This window comes from Camellia sinensis, chromosome 3, assembly GCF_055761805.1.
Source record: "Camellia sinensis isolate YWXY chromosome 3, ASM5576180v1, whole genome shotgun sequence".
NCBI classification, from domain to species: Eukaryota; Viridiplantae; Streptophyta; class Magnoliopsida; order Ericales; family Theaceae; genus Camellia; species Camellia sinensis.
In genome coordinates this window covers 57711986-57731801 of record NC_138963.1, presented here as the reverse complement: position 1 = coordinate 57731801, position 19816 = coordinate 57711986, and the positions used below count along the sequence as shown (strand labels likewise).

Genomic DNA, 19816 nt, shown 5'->3' with positions numbered 1-19816 from the left:
AAGATAATCAAGTGCTAAACTCACAAGCTTAAGCATAAAACTACGTACCTTAGACCCATGGGGGTGCCTCTCTTTTATAGTTTACTCAATCCAAGTCCTACTAGAAGCTTGACTTCTATGGACTCCAATTCAGTGCTTACTTTGGATTCCTCAAGAGATAAAGATAAACTCCCTAAGAGCTTTATCCTTATCTTTAGCAAAGTCTTCTCTTTACTCTAGGACTCCTGTCCCTTATCTTTTATCCATTTATCTCAGATTCCGATATCTTCGGAGATAATCTCAGCCTCGCCGAGATAACCTCGGCGTCACAACCAGGACACGTGGCACCTCGGCTGACACGTCGGCGTCACTATGCCACGTGTTGGTACTCATAAAATATATCCCCACACCTAACATAACTATAATGATTCTTATTAACTCTCATTTTAAGAGTAAACATATTCTTCAATCATAACTTTTATAACATAATTAACACAAAGCGATATAACACTTGTCACCATAAATTTTTCCACATTTCATTGATAGAAGATTTCCTTATATTATAAGTTTCAAAAACACCGTTGTATAAGCAGTTACATTATTGGCACACTCAAAACAAAACTTCCAAACCATCCTTCAAATCTATTAAAATCCTTATAACAAGCTTTCGACTAATTATTCTAGTTAAATAAAAAAAAACGATTTCAGACTTAAAATTAAAAGACAGGGATGATCAACTTGGTTCATGATGAATACTCATCCAATTATATATTTTTAAGAATTCGGCCCGTGTTTGCACTTGGGTGATTTGAACTTAGCATTCTTATTGGCTATCAATGCATGCTTGTAGAGCTTCTTCAAACTGGGATCTCTTTCCATCATATGCTTCCACTTGTGCTACAAAGTCCCCAAAAAAATAAAAAATAAAAAATTAGAAGTTGTAGGTGTTTGAACAAAATCAGACTCGCCAGTGCACTCTTTACCTTCAAGCTGTCCAGTGTTCTATGGGGATCATTGTTGAAATATTCATCCTTGATTTTTATCCAACAGCGGTACCTAGGATACAAATTAAATGAAAAAAAAAATCAACAAAAATAACGGTTGTTCATTGTTGAAAAATTGTCTTTCATCAAACATTCTTTTCTGCATATTTTTGAACTCCTTCAGTCAGTTCGTCTGTTTCATCAAGTCTGAACTTGTTATAGGGTCGCCTTTAATCTTTCCCTTTTGAGCACAACTTGGCTCTTTTGCACTGCGGTGGTAGCCCAAGGTCAGCTCCATTGGAGTTGCCATTGTTGATTAGTGGGGGATTAAGTGAGGCGTAGGAAGTTTCAACAAGAGGTGGCGGAACTGTTTGATTGCAGTGATCACCAAAGCTGGAAAATTATAATAGAAACCTCATCAGCATCAAATCTTCTTACTAATTTATTAAAATCTCTAATGTATTACCAAAAAAAGGAACAAAAAGAAAGACAAAAACACTGATTAATTAGGAATCTAGTAACTTCACAATATAAGGTTGTTATGTTCATGCTTCTAAAATAAAACAAATTTCATACCATAGAAAATTTGCTGAATCCACCTGCGAAAGGCAGGCCTTGAGCAACCTGGGTATGGTTTTGGAAATAAACGTCCTCACAAGAACTAGGAATGTTCCCTTCCAACACAAAGTATGAAACCTTCTTCAATAAAAAATAGCAACAAATACCAGTCAACATGACATTTTACACACACAAAAGGTTGAAGCCTGAAGGACCACACAAAAAACCAAAGAAAATTATTCAAAATGAATTGTTTGAGTGAAGCAAGTAGAGAGAAACTTACAACTGATTGACAAAATGCTCAATGCGATGACAGGGTGCAATATCTCATATGGAGCCTTGTTATTAGTTTATAAGCCTCAGTGTATTGTTCCATGTAAAGAAGAAGAGTGCAGTGTAGCTACAATTGTGGGATCGATACGAACTTTTTAAGAAATCATGAAGTTCTGCAATTGATAGTGTGTTCTATTCTGTAGATTTTTCCATCACCTAGTAACTGTTCGAGGCGTCCTTCAAATGTTAATCATAATTAGTAGTGGTCAGTTTAGGAAATAAAAATGGCTATACTCATATCCAATTTAACCTTGGTGAATCATGGCATCTTCTCTTTATTGCACTTTATTATTGAGCTACTTATGCAGTTCACTACTGATGTAGCAGAAATGTGTAGAAGAGGAAGTAAGGTACTGTTCTTCCATTAATTCAAGAGAATACCGAAAATAAGATCATACTCTATAATTTACAAAGAATATACCGAAAATAAATGTTTAAGAATGGTTAATTCTCACAGAATATTAAAAGTTGGAAAGAAGAGTACAAACCCGAAATTATATTTATTATCAAAACTCCCTTTTGCCACAAGGTTTATAATCATCTTAATTAGTTATTCCAATTCAAAAAAAAAAAAAAAAAAAAAGGTTCTACCAAGCACAACATTATTTAGTCCAACCTTATCATTTATAAGTGAACCAAATGTGATCTTATGGCGAAAGAGTGACACAAATATATGTTTTGGTCAATTTTTTTTTTTTTTTTTATCAGTGAAAAAAATATTGAATATAATGAGTGTCCATCATTGCAAGCAATAACGAGTTTAGACACTTGAATTCAATAAAAAATTCCTCACCTGAACCAGGGTCTTCATGCACAGGTGGCAATTCCAATTCAACAAAAATATTTCCTGGAGACCATGAGAGTTCTTGAGTAGTTGTTGATAGGTTTAGATAAAAAGCAATCTAAGCTAGAAAAATCCTGATCAAGACATAAGTGACTCAGCCTAAAAATTCCTCACTAGGTTCTAACTTTTAAAGTGCACCATTATATGAAAGTAACAAAATAAAGTGCACCACTAGATTTTCTAACTTTTAAAGGACCACAAACATCCGAATGAATTAACTCCAAAACATTTTCTTTTCTAAAAACAACATTTTTATAAAAAGAAGCTCTGTGTTGTTTACCTGTCAAGCAATGAACATAAGTTTTAAGATGTCTATCTTTCAAACTAGGTAGAAGCTCTTTCTTCAAAACTTGCAGCCCCTTTTCACTTATGTGCCCAAGCCGTTTGTGCCACAATTCAGTAGAAATATCATCTTCAAGTGCATTGACCACTACTAAAAATTGGACTTTTTGCGACGGTGTCAAACGTCGCAAAAAGTCCATACATCATCGCAAAAGACTTTTTGCGACGGAGCAGCGACGGAAAATGGGGGTGGCGGAAAGGGGCGTGACAAAAAGTATTTGCGACGGTTATAAACCATCGCTTTCTTGTCGCGACGGCTAATCAATAGTTTTTGCGACGGTTTCACCTAACATAAAAAAAGGAGAAAAAACGGCATTTTTAGTGACGATGTTGATTGCCGTCGCAAAAAACCTTTCTTAGCGACGGTATTTGCCATCGCAAAAAGTATTATTAGCGACGATCTAAAACGTCGCCAAAAAAGTAGCATTAAGTTAATATCGTATTGGCAACAGTTTAAACCGTCGCAAAAGATTGGAACTAATATGTATATGTGACAGGTTAACCCGTCGCTAATAATATATAAGGAAATGAGAACTACATTAGCGACGGTTTACTATTGTTGCAATAAAATTATTTTTTATAAAATCATATTTTATTAAATATTCCCTATACAAATTATTAATATTTTCTAAAATACATCCACATCCACATCCACATTCAAATTCACATTCAAAAAATCATATACCAAGAATAATATATGTACCTTGTAACAATTGTCAACCAAATATTCTTTACAAAAATATATAAAATAACCTCTAACAATACTAATAATTTTTGATATTCAATAACTCAAATTTTTAGTATCGACAATAGAAATAAAAATATAAAAAAAATAAAAACAGATATAGTGCAGCTTGTTTTAATATCAATAGTAAGCTCCCATATCGATATGCGAAGATATCACGTACTCAAAAAGTTTGCATCTGCAAAAAGAAACAAAAAAGAAAAAAAAAATCATCATTTACAACATAATTATTTTCAAGCTTACAGAAAATATAAAAAAATTGATATTTTGTTCAAAATAAATAAATAAATAAATAAGATTGTAAACTCTAATATCGACATGTGTAGATATCATCACATACTCAAGGGTTGCACCTGCAAAAAAAAAAAAAAAAAAAAAAAAAAAAACCAAGAAAAAAAATCATTTATAATATAATTAATTTCAAGCTTACAAAAAATGTAAAACATTTGATATTTATTTCAATAAATAAATAAATAAGATTGTAACATATACATGAATCGAGCGCCATACAATGTATCTTCCCACAGCTTCTCCAACTGTTCTTAGACATCGGGATGTTGTTTCCAAAACAGCGTTCGGCTTGTTCGCTTTTAAAACAAAAACTTTGCAATATTTAGGGCCAATTGGAACTCTATCAATTTCACACAACGGATCAACACTAATAAGAAGTCCCTCTGCCAATTGCACTCTTGGTATTATAGAACTCTCCAAAAAAAACTTTAATTACATTCTACAATGATGATAATACTATTAAAAACAGGAAATGATTGTACACATTGAGCTATAATCTAACAATAATCGAATAACACAAAAAGAGTTCGTAAAGAAGAAGTTTTCATCGAGTTTTGTCTTCTCCTGCGAGTCATGTGTGCCAAGTATGTTGTGCGTGTCAAGTTTCGTTGACATTCGAACCCGTTTGAGCATTTTAGCGCGTCATCCGGTTTGAAAAAGAGTTATTAAGTAACAAGTTTTCATAAACAAAAATTAGGCTCTAGATTGAAAATCGGGAATCGGTTTCGAGTTCCGTCTTATCCTACAAGTCATGTGTGCCTAGTATGTTGTGCGTGTCAAGTTTCGTTCGCATCCGAACTCGTTTGAGCATTTTAGTGTGTCAATCGGTTTGAAAACGAGTTATTAAGTAACAAGTTTTCATAAACAGAAATTAGGCTCTAGATTCAAAATCGGGAATCGGTTTCGAGTCTCGTCTTCTCCTACAAGTCATGTGTGCCTAGTATGTTGTGCGTGTCAAGTTTCGTTCACATCCGAACCCGTTTAAGCATTTTAGTGTGTCAACCGGTTTGTAAAAGAGTTATTAAAGTAACAAGTTTTCATAATTAGGTTCTAGATACAAAATTGGAAATCAGTTTTCAGTCCTGTCTTCTCCTACAAGTCATGTGTGCCTAATACGTTGTGCATGTCAAGTTTCGTTGACATCTGAACCCGTTTGAGCATTTTAGTGTGTCAACCGTTTCGAAATAACAAATTAAGTAACAAGTTTTCATAAACGGAAATTAGGCTCTAGATTGAAAACCGGGAATTGGTTTCAAGTCCCGTCTTCTCCTACAAGTCATGTGTGTCTAGTATGCTATGCATGCTAAGTTTCGTTGACATCTGAACCCGTTTGAGCATTTTAGCGCGTCATCCAGTTTGGAAAAGAGTTATTAACTAATAAGTTTTTATAAACTAAAATTAGGCTCTAGATTCAAAACCGAGAATCAGTTTCGAGTTCCGTCTTATCCTACAAGTCATGTGTGCCTAGTATGTTGTGCATGTCAAGTTTCGTTGACATCCGAACCCGTTTGAGCATTTTAGTGTGTCAACCGGTTTAAAAAAGAGTTATTAAATAAAAAGTTTTCATAAACGAAAATTAGGCTCTAGATTCAAAACCGGGAATTGGTTTCAAGTTCTATCTTCTTCTACAAGTCATGTGTGCCTAGTATGTTGTGCATGTCAAGTTTCGTTGACATCCGAACCCGTTTAAGCATTTTTGTGTATCAACCGGTTTGAAAAAGAGTTATTAAGTAACAAGTTTTCATAAACGGAAATTAGGCTCTAGATTCAAAATTGAGAATCAGTTTCGAGTCCCGTCTTCTCCTACGAGGCATGTGTGCCTAATATGTTGTGCGTGTGAAGTTTCGTTGACATCCGAACCCGTTTGAGCATTTTAGCGCGTCATCCGGTTTGAAAAATAGTTAATAACTAATAAGTTTTCATAAATTGAAATTAGGCTCTAGATTCAAAACCGAGATTCAGTTTCGAGTTCCGTCTTCTCCTACAAGTCATGTGTGCCTAGTAAGTTGTGTGTGTCAAGTTTTACTGACATCCAAACCCGTTTGAGCATTTTAGTGTATCAACCGGTTTGGAAAAGAGTTATTAAGTAACAAGTTTTAATAAACGGAAATTAGGCTCTAGATTCAAAATCGGGAATCGGTTTTGAGTTCCGTCTTATCCTACAAGTCATGTGTGCCTAGTATGTTGTGCGTGTCAAGTTTAGTTGACATTCGAACCCGTTTGAGCATTTTAGCGCGTCATCCAGTTTGAAAAAGAGTTATTAACTAATAAGTTTTCATAAACTGAAATTAGGCTCTAGATTCAAAACTGGGATTTGGTTTCGAGTTCCGTCTTTTCCTACAAGTTATGTGTGCCTAGTAAGTTGTATGTGTCAAGTTTCATTGACATCCAAACCCGTTTGAGCATTTTAGGGTGTCATTCGGTTTGAAAAACAGTTAATAACTAATAAGTTTTCATAAATTAAAATTAGGCTCTAGATTCAAAATCGAGATTCGGTTTCGAGTTCCGTCTTTTCCTACAAGTCATGTGTGCCTAGTAAGTTGTGCGTGCCATGTTTCGTTGACATCCAAACCCGTTTTAGCATTTTAGTGTGTCAACCGATTTGAAAAAGAGTTATTAAGTAACAAGTTTTCATAAACGAAAATTAGGCTCTAGATTCAAAATCGGGAATCAATTTCAAGTTTTGTTTTCTCCTACAAGTCATGTGTGCCTAGTATGTTGTGCGTGTCAAGTTTCGTTGACATCTGAACCCATTTGTGCATTTTAGTGTGTCAACCGTTTCGAAATAAACAAATTAAGTAATAAATTTTCACAAACGGAAATTATTCTCTAGGTTGAAAACTGGGAATCGGTTTCGAGTTCCATTTTCTCCTACAAGTCATGTGTGCCTATTTCGTCGTGTGTGTCAAGTTTCGTTGACATCCAAACCCGTTTTAGTATTTTAGTGTGTTAACCAGTTTGGAGAAAAAGTTACAAAGCGACAAATTTTTTCAAACGACAAGTTTTCAAATTGTTTGAAAGTTTACCTCATCATTTGGTGGTGGTGTATGTGGGTTATCATTGGCGTCATGATCCGTAGGTTCACGGTGGCCACTCAATGCATCTGGTACCTATGATATTCGTGGTATTCTTTGTTAATCGTATTTAGATTCAATGATACAATTGTGCTACAATTGGATATTTATAAAACATTTATTTATACCAAACCTATTTGTTGTGATTTGTACTCCCTTCGTGGGACACAATAGCCAACATTTCAGCTTTCATTTTTCATATCTGTGTCAAAAACTTTGTTCACATCTCCTCCCTTAATTCCTCTCTAATCTCATCCCTCAACTCTTGTCTCAATGCCGTACAAACCTGCTTTGTGATCTCGGCAACAATCGATGATTGAGATCCTGACTGTGATGACTTAGATTTATCTCCATACACCATGCTCTTAGGCACATCCTTGCCGTAAGTACGACAATATCCATGCCCATCTTCACCGACCACGTCGTAGAAAACACTATCTCAAGTATCTTCGATAGTGCGGTAATCTTCAGGCAACATGGACAATTGGCGCTCAAACTCATCCTATAAATTAAAATGACAAGTACATATACATAATTAGGTAGTTCAAACAAAATCAAATATAAATACAAATTTAAGGATTTGAAAATACTATGGTTTGCCTAACATCAGGGTCAGTTTGATTGCATGTATATTTCCAAACACTCATTTTATCCGTGGGCAACCCTTCAGCATCATCTGAAAACTCAAAAATTAATTATTATCGCAGTAATTTACATTCATATTGATATCTATCTAAATAATATATACCTTCCTTCGAATCTGAGTAAATGAAGTACGTCCTGTCGTATGATTAATATAATGAAAGGAATGACTTCCAGCATTGTGGACTGTAATGTCCCATAAAGTTTGCATCAATGTAAGTCCCAAGTATACAAAGTTAATAATTTTTCTAAAGATACATGCTTTGTAATTAACTTATTTTTTATACCACTACTTTCTTAGTCTTCCAATAATCAACAAGATCATACCACTGTTCTGGAACAATTTGCAAAGGCACCATGTCTTTGATATTAGTATGATCCTTGTTAGGCTTAAAATACTTATTCTTGATCTTGCTTTTGTGATCCTTCCACAAGTCATTTCACTTTTTCAAGCAATGTGGTTTGTACCCCTCCGGACAAATTTGTAAATTATCCTACAGTATAATTTAAATCATTAGTTCAATTAAGAATATAATTAAATAATTTAGTAAATATGCTTTTACCTTAACATTCGCCCATATTGACTTAAGAACATCAATAAGCACTTTGGTCCAATCAACGTACGTAAGAGAAACAATGTTCCCATTACATACCATGAACCCAAGTTGGCTAATTAACTTAGACTCATTATCTCCCGTAGGATTGAAGTCGGCATCAAAATCAATGGCCAACTTCTTGCCCGTATCCCAATCTTTAATGCCTTTCACAAATCCTTGACGTCAGGGGGAAGATAAAGAAACTGTAGGGCATGTGAGGAGTAATGAAAAAAAAAACACATACTACAAAAATTGATAATAAATAACTTGTAGTTGAATTAATGTAATTAGATCAGTCATTAGATTTGGAACACATTATAAGAATAAACAAATTATATAAGAATATAATAAACATGTAAATTAAAGCATAAATTAAATACATGAAAGCAAACTTGTACTTGAGGTGGGATATGAAGAAGTCGTCAATCCTAGCATATAAAATTAGAAAGTTTATGTATAGAAAAAATGAAATAATTTAATTAATATAATTTAAGTACATAACAAATTTGTATACCTGTGGTGGCCTATGAAGACAACGTTGGTCGAGACAATTGTCATGATGGTAGTGGATGTATCAGTGGCTGTGATGGTGGTGGTCGCTGTATCGGTGGCTGTGATGGTGGTGGTGGCTATATCGGTGGGTGTAATGGTGGTGGTGGCTGTATCGGTGGCTGTGATGGTGGTGGTGGTGATGATTGTGTCTACATATGCAAAACATCAGCCATAGTGTGAGAGGGATTATTATGCTTCCTCTTCTGTGCCATAACAAGCTGTAACAAATACAATTGAAAATTTAGAGAATAGTTTGGAGTTAATAATGTAAATACAAAAGAAACATAATAAATAAATTGGAAGCACATAAAATTGTTAAATAAAGTAACATGCCCAAATATGCAAGTCATTAAAGCATGACAGTTTACTATGTCATTACAGAATCCAAAAATTATTACAAAATATCTTAATTCTCTCTCATTTCAACATCAACAGTTTCTCCTTCTACGACTTCCCTCACCCAGCCAACTTCTTCATCATGGACCATTATATTTTCTTCTAATTGTTAACTCATATATGGCTCAGTTTCTGGATCAGTAGAATACATATCAAATAAACCCCTTTGAGACATCTTCACAACCACTTGCCAAACTGATTCTATAGGGTCTGCAATTCTATAGGGTCTGCAACATACCAAACTTGCTCAGCTTGGGATACCAAGATGAAAGGCTCATTGGTGATTTGATCATCTCGATACAACAAATGGTTGAAGTTAATCAACATGAACTTGAAATTATCTTCTTTCTTCCCCTGAACATTGTCAATCCAGTCACACTTGAACAATACATACTTCATTGCATTGGTGTACCGGATTTCAATGATATCTGTCACTTGTCCATAATAGTACACAGCCCCCACACGAGGATTTTTGTCCTTCCGGCTTGCATAACTAATAGTATTTGCTTTCAAAACTACACCAGAAATTTAACTGGCTCGACGGTCATCCATAGATTTGACCCGAAAACGAAACCCATTGGTTATGTAACCGGTGAACCTTCTTGCTCCATTATGAGGACCATTTGCCAATGTATGAATCCCTTCAGAAAATATGGCATTATCAATCCTTCGCAAAGTGTGAACCTATTTAAAACATGAAAGCAAATTCAAAACGCAAATCGACCTAAGTTGTAATATATATACTTAGATTTGTCCATACATACATGTTCTTTAAACCAAGTGTGAAAAGTTTTGAAATGTTCATTTCAGAGTTGATGATCATCAGCACGAGGCATTTTCATCTTAAGTTCTTCAAGGTGTCTCCTATATACATTGAAAAATTATCAATTACAAATTAATATTTGAAATGTATTAAAAAAACAAAAAAAACTTGGCAAATATTGAGTAAGAGGGGTACCTACTTTAGGAATGGTTCAACTGGTTCGTATTGAACAAGATATATCGATGACACTGTACATAAGAAGTATGACCAAGGTTGAAAATTGTAGTTTCACCAACAACACGACCCATATTAGCTGCACCATTGTAGTTCCTTACAGGCCAATTCAATTTAGTTTCCACATCATTTAGATATTGAGCACAAAAATTCATGCATTCTTTCATGAAATAACCTTTAGCCAGTGAACCTTCTGGATGAGCCCAATTACGTACATATTTCTTTAAAGTAAGAAGATATCTTTCAATTGGATACATCCATCGAAATTGAATTGCTCCAGCCACCAATGCTTCATCACCTAGGTGTATAGGCAGATGCTCCATTATATCAAAAAAAACTGCTGGAAATATTTTCTCCAAATGACAAAGTGTTAGTGCTATACGACCTTAGATATATCCTAGATCTGTTTGACGATTTACTTTGGAACACAATTGTCTGAAGAAATTACTTAATTCAATCAAGGCTTGAACAACATTCTTAGGCAACAATCCTCGTACACCCAAAGGAATAAGTTATTGCATCAGAATATGACTATCGTGGCTCTTTAGACCCGAAATGCTTCTATCCTGTAATCGTACACGACGAGAGATATTTGATGAATACCCGTCAGGAACTCTAACGTCCTTAAGCATTTGTAAGAACAAATATTTCTCATCCTTGGTCATTGTGAATTGTGCTGGTGGCAAATAAGCTTTATTCGTCCCTCTTGACTACAAGTGTAGAGGTTTTCTAATATTCATGTCTTGCAGATCGCGCCGACCATTGACATTATCCTTGGATTTCCCTACAACCCCCAGTATTGTCCACAATACATTGTCACACACATTCTTCTCTATATACATCACATCAAGGTTATGTCTTATTAGATTGTGCTCCTAATATGGCAATTCAAAAAATATGCTCTTTTTTTTTCCAACTATGAGTGTGAGGTCCAGCTTTCTTCCTTTCCACTTGTCTCCTATGCCTCTCTTTAAGGTCATCCAGCCTGTACTGGGTTAAGATACCCTCAGATTCTACTTGTAGCAAAATCTCTGATCTAGATAACAATCTCGGTTTGAGGCTCAATTACCGAGTACCATCAAATAATACTTTATCCTTTCGAAACTTATGACCACTAGGTAGGAATCTGCGATGACCTAAATATGAATGTTTCCTACCATGTTTCAACCAACACGGTCTAGTTTCCTTACTGCAACATGGACATGCATATTCTCCTTTCGTGCTCCATCTTGACAGGTTCGCATATGCTGGAAAATCACTAATTGTCCATAACAAAGCTGCATGCATTTGAAACATTTGATTTATTGATGCATCAAATGTAGAGACACCGGCAGTCCATAGTTCCTTTAACTCCTCAATCAATGGTTGCATATACACATCAATTTTGTCACCAGGTCCTTTTAGGCCATCGATAAGTGTAGACAAAATCAAAAATGGTTGTTTCATGCACATCCATGGCGGTAAGTTATATGGAGTGAGAACAACAGGCCAGGTGCTATGAACTATGTTCATCGATCTGAATGGGTTAAAACCATCAGATGCTAACCCAAGCCTTACACTTCGACAATCATCAGCAAAGTCAGTATCTCAACAGTCAAAATCTTTCCATGCAAGGGAGTTAGCAGGATGTCTTAAGACACCATCATTTTGTCATTCCTCTGCATGCCATTTCATGAGCTTGGCCATTTTTGATGACATAAACAACATCTGCAATCTTTGCTTCAAAGGGAAATACCTCATCTATTTAGAGGGTATCTGTTTACCACCTCCACGAGGCACATTTGAACTATCAGCTCCATTTTGTTTCCACCTAATACTTTTGCATATGACACATTCATCAAGATTGATGTATTCATTTCAGAACAACATACAACTATTGGGGCATACATCCCACGTTTCATATGTGAAGCCCAAATCTGTAGTGATCTTTTGAGCTTTATAGTAAGAATCAGGAAGTTTCGCACCCTCAGGGAAAGCCTCATTCAACAACTCAAGTAACATGGTAACAGAAGTGTCACTCCACTAATTTAGCACCTTCATATGTAAAAGTCAAACAATGAATGACAAAGATGTGAACTTCTGACAATCCAGATACAATTCACTCTGAGCATCCTCTAAAAGTTTGAAATAATTTGCAGTCTCTACATCTGGACCTAACTGCGGATCAGTTGCAAGTGGTTCTGCTACATTGGGATTAGTTGGTGCCTGTGGTTCATCACCTACAACGCTTGTACTAGGAACTGAAATACCAGTAACATCGTGTATCATTCCCACCATATTATCCTTAATGTTTTCATTCACTAAGGCTTCATTATCTCGGTTACCATGCACAGAAGTATACGACTTTCCATGATTAATCCAATGTTTGTATTTGTTTAGAAAGCCATTTGAAATCAAGTGCTCTCGCACACTATCTTGGACAAGATGATAGCGATTCTCGCATTTCCTACATGGACAACAAATCATCGAACTTATAGCCCTATTGGTGTATGCAAACACTAGAAATCGATCGATCCCATTCATGTATTCTCTCGACATCCTATTTGGCAAATCAATCCAACTCTTGTCCATTTTGTTTACTTCTCCTAAATATATATTCTGTATACATGAACATGCATATTAATTAACCATAACAACAATTCTAATATTTTATACATCATAAATGCACACATTCCAATAGGTAAGCAAATATATCATGGACAAAAATGCAAACATTCCAATAGGTGAGCAAATATATCATGGACAAAAATGGAAGTTAAAGATGGAAATTTTCATTATAATCAGATTGTATCATTACCAATAAAAACTAGACCACGTAACAATGCAATGCATCATTCACTAAAAAAGAATCTTAAAAGTCACAAACCTATATAGAAGAAGGTGATTCACATTAACAACATTCCTTATCTCAAGGTGATTAGGTTACTATTGTACAAATATTAAAAGTCACAAACCTTAAATCCTAACAAGTCTGGAACATTATTTAATATTAGAATTTAGATAAAAAATTATTTTAGAAATAAATAAAAATGAAAACAACTTTTAAAATCAATGAAAAACTATTGAAATCATATCTTTCAAATATTATATTTTTTTATACTTTAAATGTTAAGAACACTAATTAATAAGGCCATTTAAAAAATTCTATTTGAAAAGAGATGGTGATTCACATTGGTTGGTGGTTATAACTCACTTTCACAATACACACACACACACACAAAAAGGTCCAAAAACAAAGAAAGTTCTCAATATAAAATATATAGATGTGATTCATTCATAATTACAGATTTAAATATTTGTTATCTCACATTTATGTAATTTTTATTTAAAACTTTATGTATTCTTAACCCAACTCTTTTCACAAATTTTAAAAACCAACCCACTGGCAAAGCTTGAAGCGGAGCAACCAGAGGATATATTGGTGGTTAATGAACCACCAACAGAAGTTAGGAGTCTGCTAGTTGCAGACATCATTGGTAGAGCTAGGGAGAGGGCTTAGCCCTGCCGTGTGTTTTTTAACTTTTCGATGTACCTAAAAAAATGCTCTCTAACAATTGTTCCTTAAGTAGTATGGATCTAAACTTTTTTATAGCTAGATTTTATAATAAATAAATTTTAAAAAAGAAGAAGAAATGATTTATAGATATTAGAAGGGTTGGGATCTTCTGTCCCAAGTATAATAATAAATTACCACCAAAAAAAAAAAAGAAAGGAAGGAAGAAAGAAGGAAGGAAGAGATACAAAAATGTTTAAGACATGACAAGCACAACAGTGGGCAACCAATAACAAATTCAATCAAGACAATATTGAGTATAAAGATAAAAAATTTGAGTATAAAGATAAAAGAATATAAAATTTGAATACTACATGGCATATTCATCCACTCAATGTAATAAAAATCTCGAAATATAATTTTGCTATTAAAAATACATATTAAAATATAAAAGTAAAAAATTTTGAGTACAAATCGAGACAAACAAGAGAAACTGTGGGGGGATAAGAGTCATATATCTCACACCTAGTACCATATACAACTACATGATGGTGCCACACAGCACAAGGAAGAGTAGTGAGATACAAGAGACAAAGCACCATATTGAAAGTCAATTGGTCTCAAAAGACTTTTTAGAATGTGGAATTTTAGACATTGATGGTGTCCTACTCCATTCCATCTTGATTTGTTCTCTTTCAAATGTCTCCTAAATATGCATATTAACACAGTTTTCAAATAAAGCTGATTGTTGAGTAAAATTTTAATGTTTTCAGTTTCATTTTCTTATAAAGATACCCAATATATATATGTATATATATCTTAAACTTTGTTTCTTACCAGATTTACTAAACATGGGATGCTAGTTAGATTATTAGTTTTTTTGCTAAAGAAAAGCGTAAGAGGAAACAACTAATGCGGTACAATTCTCTTTGGGCATGACATATTAACATAGTTTTCAAATAAAGCTGATAATTGAGTGATAATTTTAATGCTTTCAGTTTCATTTTCTTATGAAGATACCCAAAATATAAACATGTTTCTTAAAATTTGTTTCTTAACAAATCTACTTCACATGGGGGAAGCTAGTTAGATTATTAATTTTTTGCTATCATAGAAGTTTCTATTTAGTGAGGAATCTAACAGTATGAACTTAGACGGGCAAGACTCTTGCTTACTAATTCTGAGTAACTAATTCCTTACTATTATACTCTTAATAAAACTAGAATAAACTTATGACTCAAGTTCATCTGAAGAGTGCAACTATGAATTTGCAATATCTGTGAGAAGGCACTCCCTCATTAGATAGTTAGCTAATGATGTTTTTCAAGCCTAGAATAAGGATTAGAAACAAAGTGGAGTAAAGCTATAATTTAAATGTGTGAGCTGTTGATATGATTTTGAACAATAATTGCACTAATCTTACTGAGGAAATTGATATTCTTCCAGAAGCACTTGAATTTTCCTCCACTCATAATGGCGAGAGTGTCACAAAGTCAATAATTTCTGCTTTGTCATATCCCCCACTTCATTTCCCCACCCCCAATCCCAAGCCTAATAAGAAGGAACCCATGTAAGAGAGCTTCAACATACAATCAAAAAACCAAAAACAAAAACATGGGTTGTTTATTATGCCGTCTTTTTCTTCTCTTAGTCTTACTCTTCCTCTGCACTTCCCCTGCAGAATCCACTGATCCCTCAGGCCAGTTTTGCAATACAAACACCAACATAAGCAATAATCAAATATCAGCAAACATTGATTACTTCCTAAATGGCTATATTAACACTTCCTATGGCAAAGCCAAAAACCAAGTCTATGGCTTATCACAATGCAGAGGCGATGTGAGCAACGAAGACTGCTCGAGCTGCATTCAAGACGCTACCACAGAAATCCGCACACGCTGCCCAAACCAAGCCGATGCCAGGATTTGGTACGAATATTGCTTCCTAAGGTATGACATCAACAATTTTTTTGGACACGTGGACACAGCTTTTGGCATTTACATTTACAATGTCGAGGATGCGAATGACCCGGATACTTTACACCACCACCAAGCCCACGTAGCCCTCCAAGCCCACCAAACCCACTTGCACTACCAATCCCACCGGCACCGCCAATTCCCCCAATCGCATCAATTGGAAGCATCCCACTAACACCGGCAGCACCGCCAATGCCGGCAAATGCAACACCACATTTCTTATCCTTTACACCCTTTCCACTTGGTGCCATAACATTAGGCACATTCAATACATTGGTTTGCTCATGATTGACACCATTAGTGTCACCAGGTACAATCCTTGCATTGGCCTGTAGAACAAGCACAATTGCAAGAACAAACATGACAGTCACATAACAACACTTTGCCATATTTTTTGTCTCGTAAAACTCTCCCTCTCTCTTTCTCTCTCTAAAAAAACACCCAAGTACTTCCGTTGTGTTTTGTGTGTGTGTGTGTGTGTTTTTTTTTTTTTTGTGAATGTTTCTTCTTGTTGCTATGGTTTGTGCTTAGTGATAAGAACATTAAACCCTTGTTTGGCATTATCTAAAAAAGATATATATATATATATACACACATCCAATTTTCGCACAAATCAAACACACACCAACACAAAATCAATTTTCACACAAATCAAACACACACACACACACACACTAACACAAATTCTTGAACTGTTTTATGCTTAATGAAAAGAGTTTCAATGAATTGATGAGCAGGGAGAAACAAGCGATAGAAGGCCAGAGGAAAGCAAAGGAAGGCTGTACCTGGATGCCGGAGAGAGAACCAGAGTAACGCTGTTGTTGTCGCTGCAAGAGAGACGGTGCTGCAGATACTGTTGTTGCTGCTGCTACAAACGCTGTTGTTGCCGCTGCAAGAGAGACAAAATGACGACTAGATGAGAGGGAGGGTCTGTGTGAGCAAGAGCGAGAGAAAAGAAGAGGGTTACCTAGACATTGTTGTTGCCGCTGCAAGAGAGATAGAGTGACGACTGGGTGAGATAGAGGGTGAGAGGGAGGGAGAGAGCAGTGAGATTAGGTGAGATTAGGGTAGAGTATCGAAGGGAGAGAGCAGTGAGATAGAGGAAGGGTTTTTTTTTTTTTTTTATCCCAACAGATTACAGAGAATTTGGGAATATCAGGAAAGAGGGAGAGTGTGAGAGGATTTTGGCGCGAATTTAGGAATAACTATTTGTGACAATATTAAGGCCCGTCGCGAGTGAATGAGGAAAAAAAAAAGAAAATTGCGATGGATTGCCAAAAGAGCGTCGCAAAAAAAAAAAAAAAAAAAAAAAAAAAAAAAAAACTTAAACCAGAAAAATTTTGCGATGTTTGTGTGTTGGTAAAGTTTACGTTTTCAGTTTATATTTACAAAAATTTTATAAACTGGTTTTTGTTTATTTTTAGAAAAACATAAACTACAAACGCGTTTGGTAATTGACAAAATGTTTAAAAAATTTTAAAAATATAAAAAAGAGTGAGAAATGGCAAGTGATGGCAAGTGGCGGCAGAAGACGGTGGTGGAAAGTGGTGATGGTGGGTGGTGGCGGGCGGGTGATGGTGGTGGGTGGGTGGGTGGGTGACGGTGGCGGGTGGTAGCGAGTTAGTGGTGGGTGGCAGATGGTGGGTGGTGGGTGGTGGTGGTGGATAGGTAGCGAGTGGTGGTGATGGTGGGTAGGTGGGTGGTAGTGGCGGGTAGGTAGCGGGTGATGGTGATGGTGATGATGTGCAGGTGGGTGACGGTGGCAGGTGGTAGGTGGTAGCGAGTAGGTGGTGGTGGCGGTGGCGGGTGGTGAGTGGTGGTAGCAGGTGGGTGGCAGATAGCGAGTAGTAGTGGGTGGTGACGGGTGGGTGGTGGGTGGTGATAATGGGTGGGTGGGTGACGGTAGCGGGTGGTGGCAAGTGGGTGGTGGTGGTGGTGGTGGTGGTGGTGGTAGGTGGGTGGCGGATGGCGGGTGGTGGTGGGTGGCAGCGGCTGGGTGGTGACGGTGGGTGGGTGGGTGACGATGGCGAGTGGTGGGTGGTAGCGAGTGGGTGGTGGTGGTGGTGGTGGTGGTGGTAGCGGGTGGGTGGTGGTGGTGGTGGTGGTGGTGATGGGTGGTAATGGCAAGTGGGTGGTGGGTGGTGATGGCAAGTGGGTGGCGGATGGCAGGTGGTGGTGGTGGTGGTGGTGGGTGGGTGGGTGGGTGGGTGACGGTGGCGGGTGGTAGGTGGTAGCGAGTGGGTAGTGGTGGTGGTGGTGGTGGTGGTGGTGGTGGTAGTGGTGGGTGGTGGTGGCGAGTGGGTAGCAGGTGGCTGGTGGTGGTGGGTGGCTAGTGGTGGCAGGTGGTGGATGGTTGTGGCAAGTAGGTGGTGAGTGGTGGTGGCAAGTAGGTGGTGGGTGGTGGTGGCAAGTAGGTGGTGGGTGGTGGTGGCGGGCGGTGGATGGTAGTGGCGGGTGATGGTGGGTGGATGGCAGGTGGGTGGTGGGTGGTAGTGGTAGTGGTGGTGGTGGTGGTGGGTGGTGGTGGCGAGTGGGTGGCAGGTGGCTGGTGGTGGAGGGTGGCTGGTGGTGGATAGTGGTGGCAGATGGGTGGTGAGTGGTGGTGGCAAGTAGGTGGCGGGTGCTGGTGACGGGTGCTGGATAGTAGTGGCGGGTGGTGGCAGTTAGATGGCAGGTGGGTGGTGGGTGGTGGTGGTGGCGGCGAGGGGTGAGTGGTGGTGGTGAGTGGGTGGCAGGTGGCTGGTGGTGGCAGGTGGCTGGTGAGTGCTGGTGGCAGGTGGTGGTGGCAGGTGGTGGTGGGGGGTGGGTGGTGGGTGGTGGTGGCGGAAGACGGTAGTGGAAAATGGCGGCGGGTGGTGGCTAGTGTTGGGTGGTAAAAAAAAAAACAAACTCAAAACGGAAACACATTTTTTGTGTTTTTATTTTTTGGCCAAATTTATAAACTGAGACCACTGATTTATAAATCAAAAAATTTACCAAACAAGTTTTTATTTGAGTTTTTTAAATTTTTGTAAATATAAACAGAAAACTGAAAACGTATGTGTTATTAAACGGCACCTTAACGTACTGTCGCATATAACCTTTGCTTAGTTTTTCCGTCGCAACAAAAATAATTTCACGATGTCATTAAGTGTCGTCGCAAAAACCCGTTTTTTGCGACGGCACTTAAACCATCGCAAATAGTTCCGTGTCAAATGCCCATTTTTCTAGTAGTGGACAACACCTTTACAAATTTTTCTTTGTATCGAATAAAGTGTATGAGTCTTTTTGCACTTAGCCACCACCAAAGAACCTTTTGTGAGCTTCTAAATTCCATCACCAAATTTGTTGTTGTAGCCTTCATCATCTAGCTTCCTGGTAGAGATCAAATTGAGGCAAATGTCAGGAACATGCCTCATATCTTTAAGTAACAACTTGCAACCCAAATTTGTTTCCAAGCAAACATCACCCATGCCAATAATCTTGGACAAATCTTCATTATCCATTCGAACACAACCATAATCTCCTTTAGTGTAGTTAGTGAAGAAATCAACTCGAGAAGTCATATGAAAAGAATCACCGAATTCAATTACCCAATTGCTCTCTTAGCCCACAAAATTGACACAATCATCTTCACAAACGACCATGATATCACCATCGGTAGTAACCGCCGTTGTATCTTCTTGTTTCTTATCCACACTTTTGTCATGCATTTTCTCCTTGTTCTTGAGCTTTCGACATTCCCGCTTCAGGTGCCCTTTCTCATGACAATGATAGCACTTAATGTCTTTCTTTGAAAAAGAACCGTCTCTTAATTTGTTACAGCTTTGATCACGATCATAAAGAGTCTTACTCCTCCCCATTGTTTTGCTTTGGCCTCTCACAACAAATGCTTCCGAATGAGAGGGAACCCGTTGATTTTCTTCTAGTTTCTTTATTCAACAAGTTACTAATGACTTGGCTCATTGTGACAACTCCATCGGGCGCCGAATTACTAACTGTCACAACCAAAGTCTCCCAACATTCGGGCAAAGAA

The 19816-nt window shown here is 37.1% G+C and overlaps 1 protein-coding gene across 3 annotated transcripts in view; it reads right to left on the bottom strand.

Moving 5' to 3' along the window:
• Nucleotides 1-513: 513 nt before the first annotated feature.
• LOC114290407 (uncharacterized) overlaps nt 514-19816 on the bottom strand; it is a 229157-nt gene continuing 209854 nt past the window's right edge. For all 3 annotated transcript variants that reach the window (XM_082919816.1, XM_082919818.1, XM_082919819.1), the window contains exon 15: nt 514-876. In XM_082919816.1, the coding sequence (XP_082775942.1) occupies nt 754-876 (123 nt within the window). In that variant the 3' untranslated portion in view covers nt 514-753. The remainder of the gene's footprint in view (nt 877-19816) is intronic.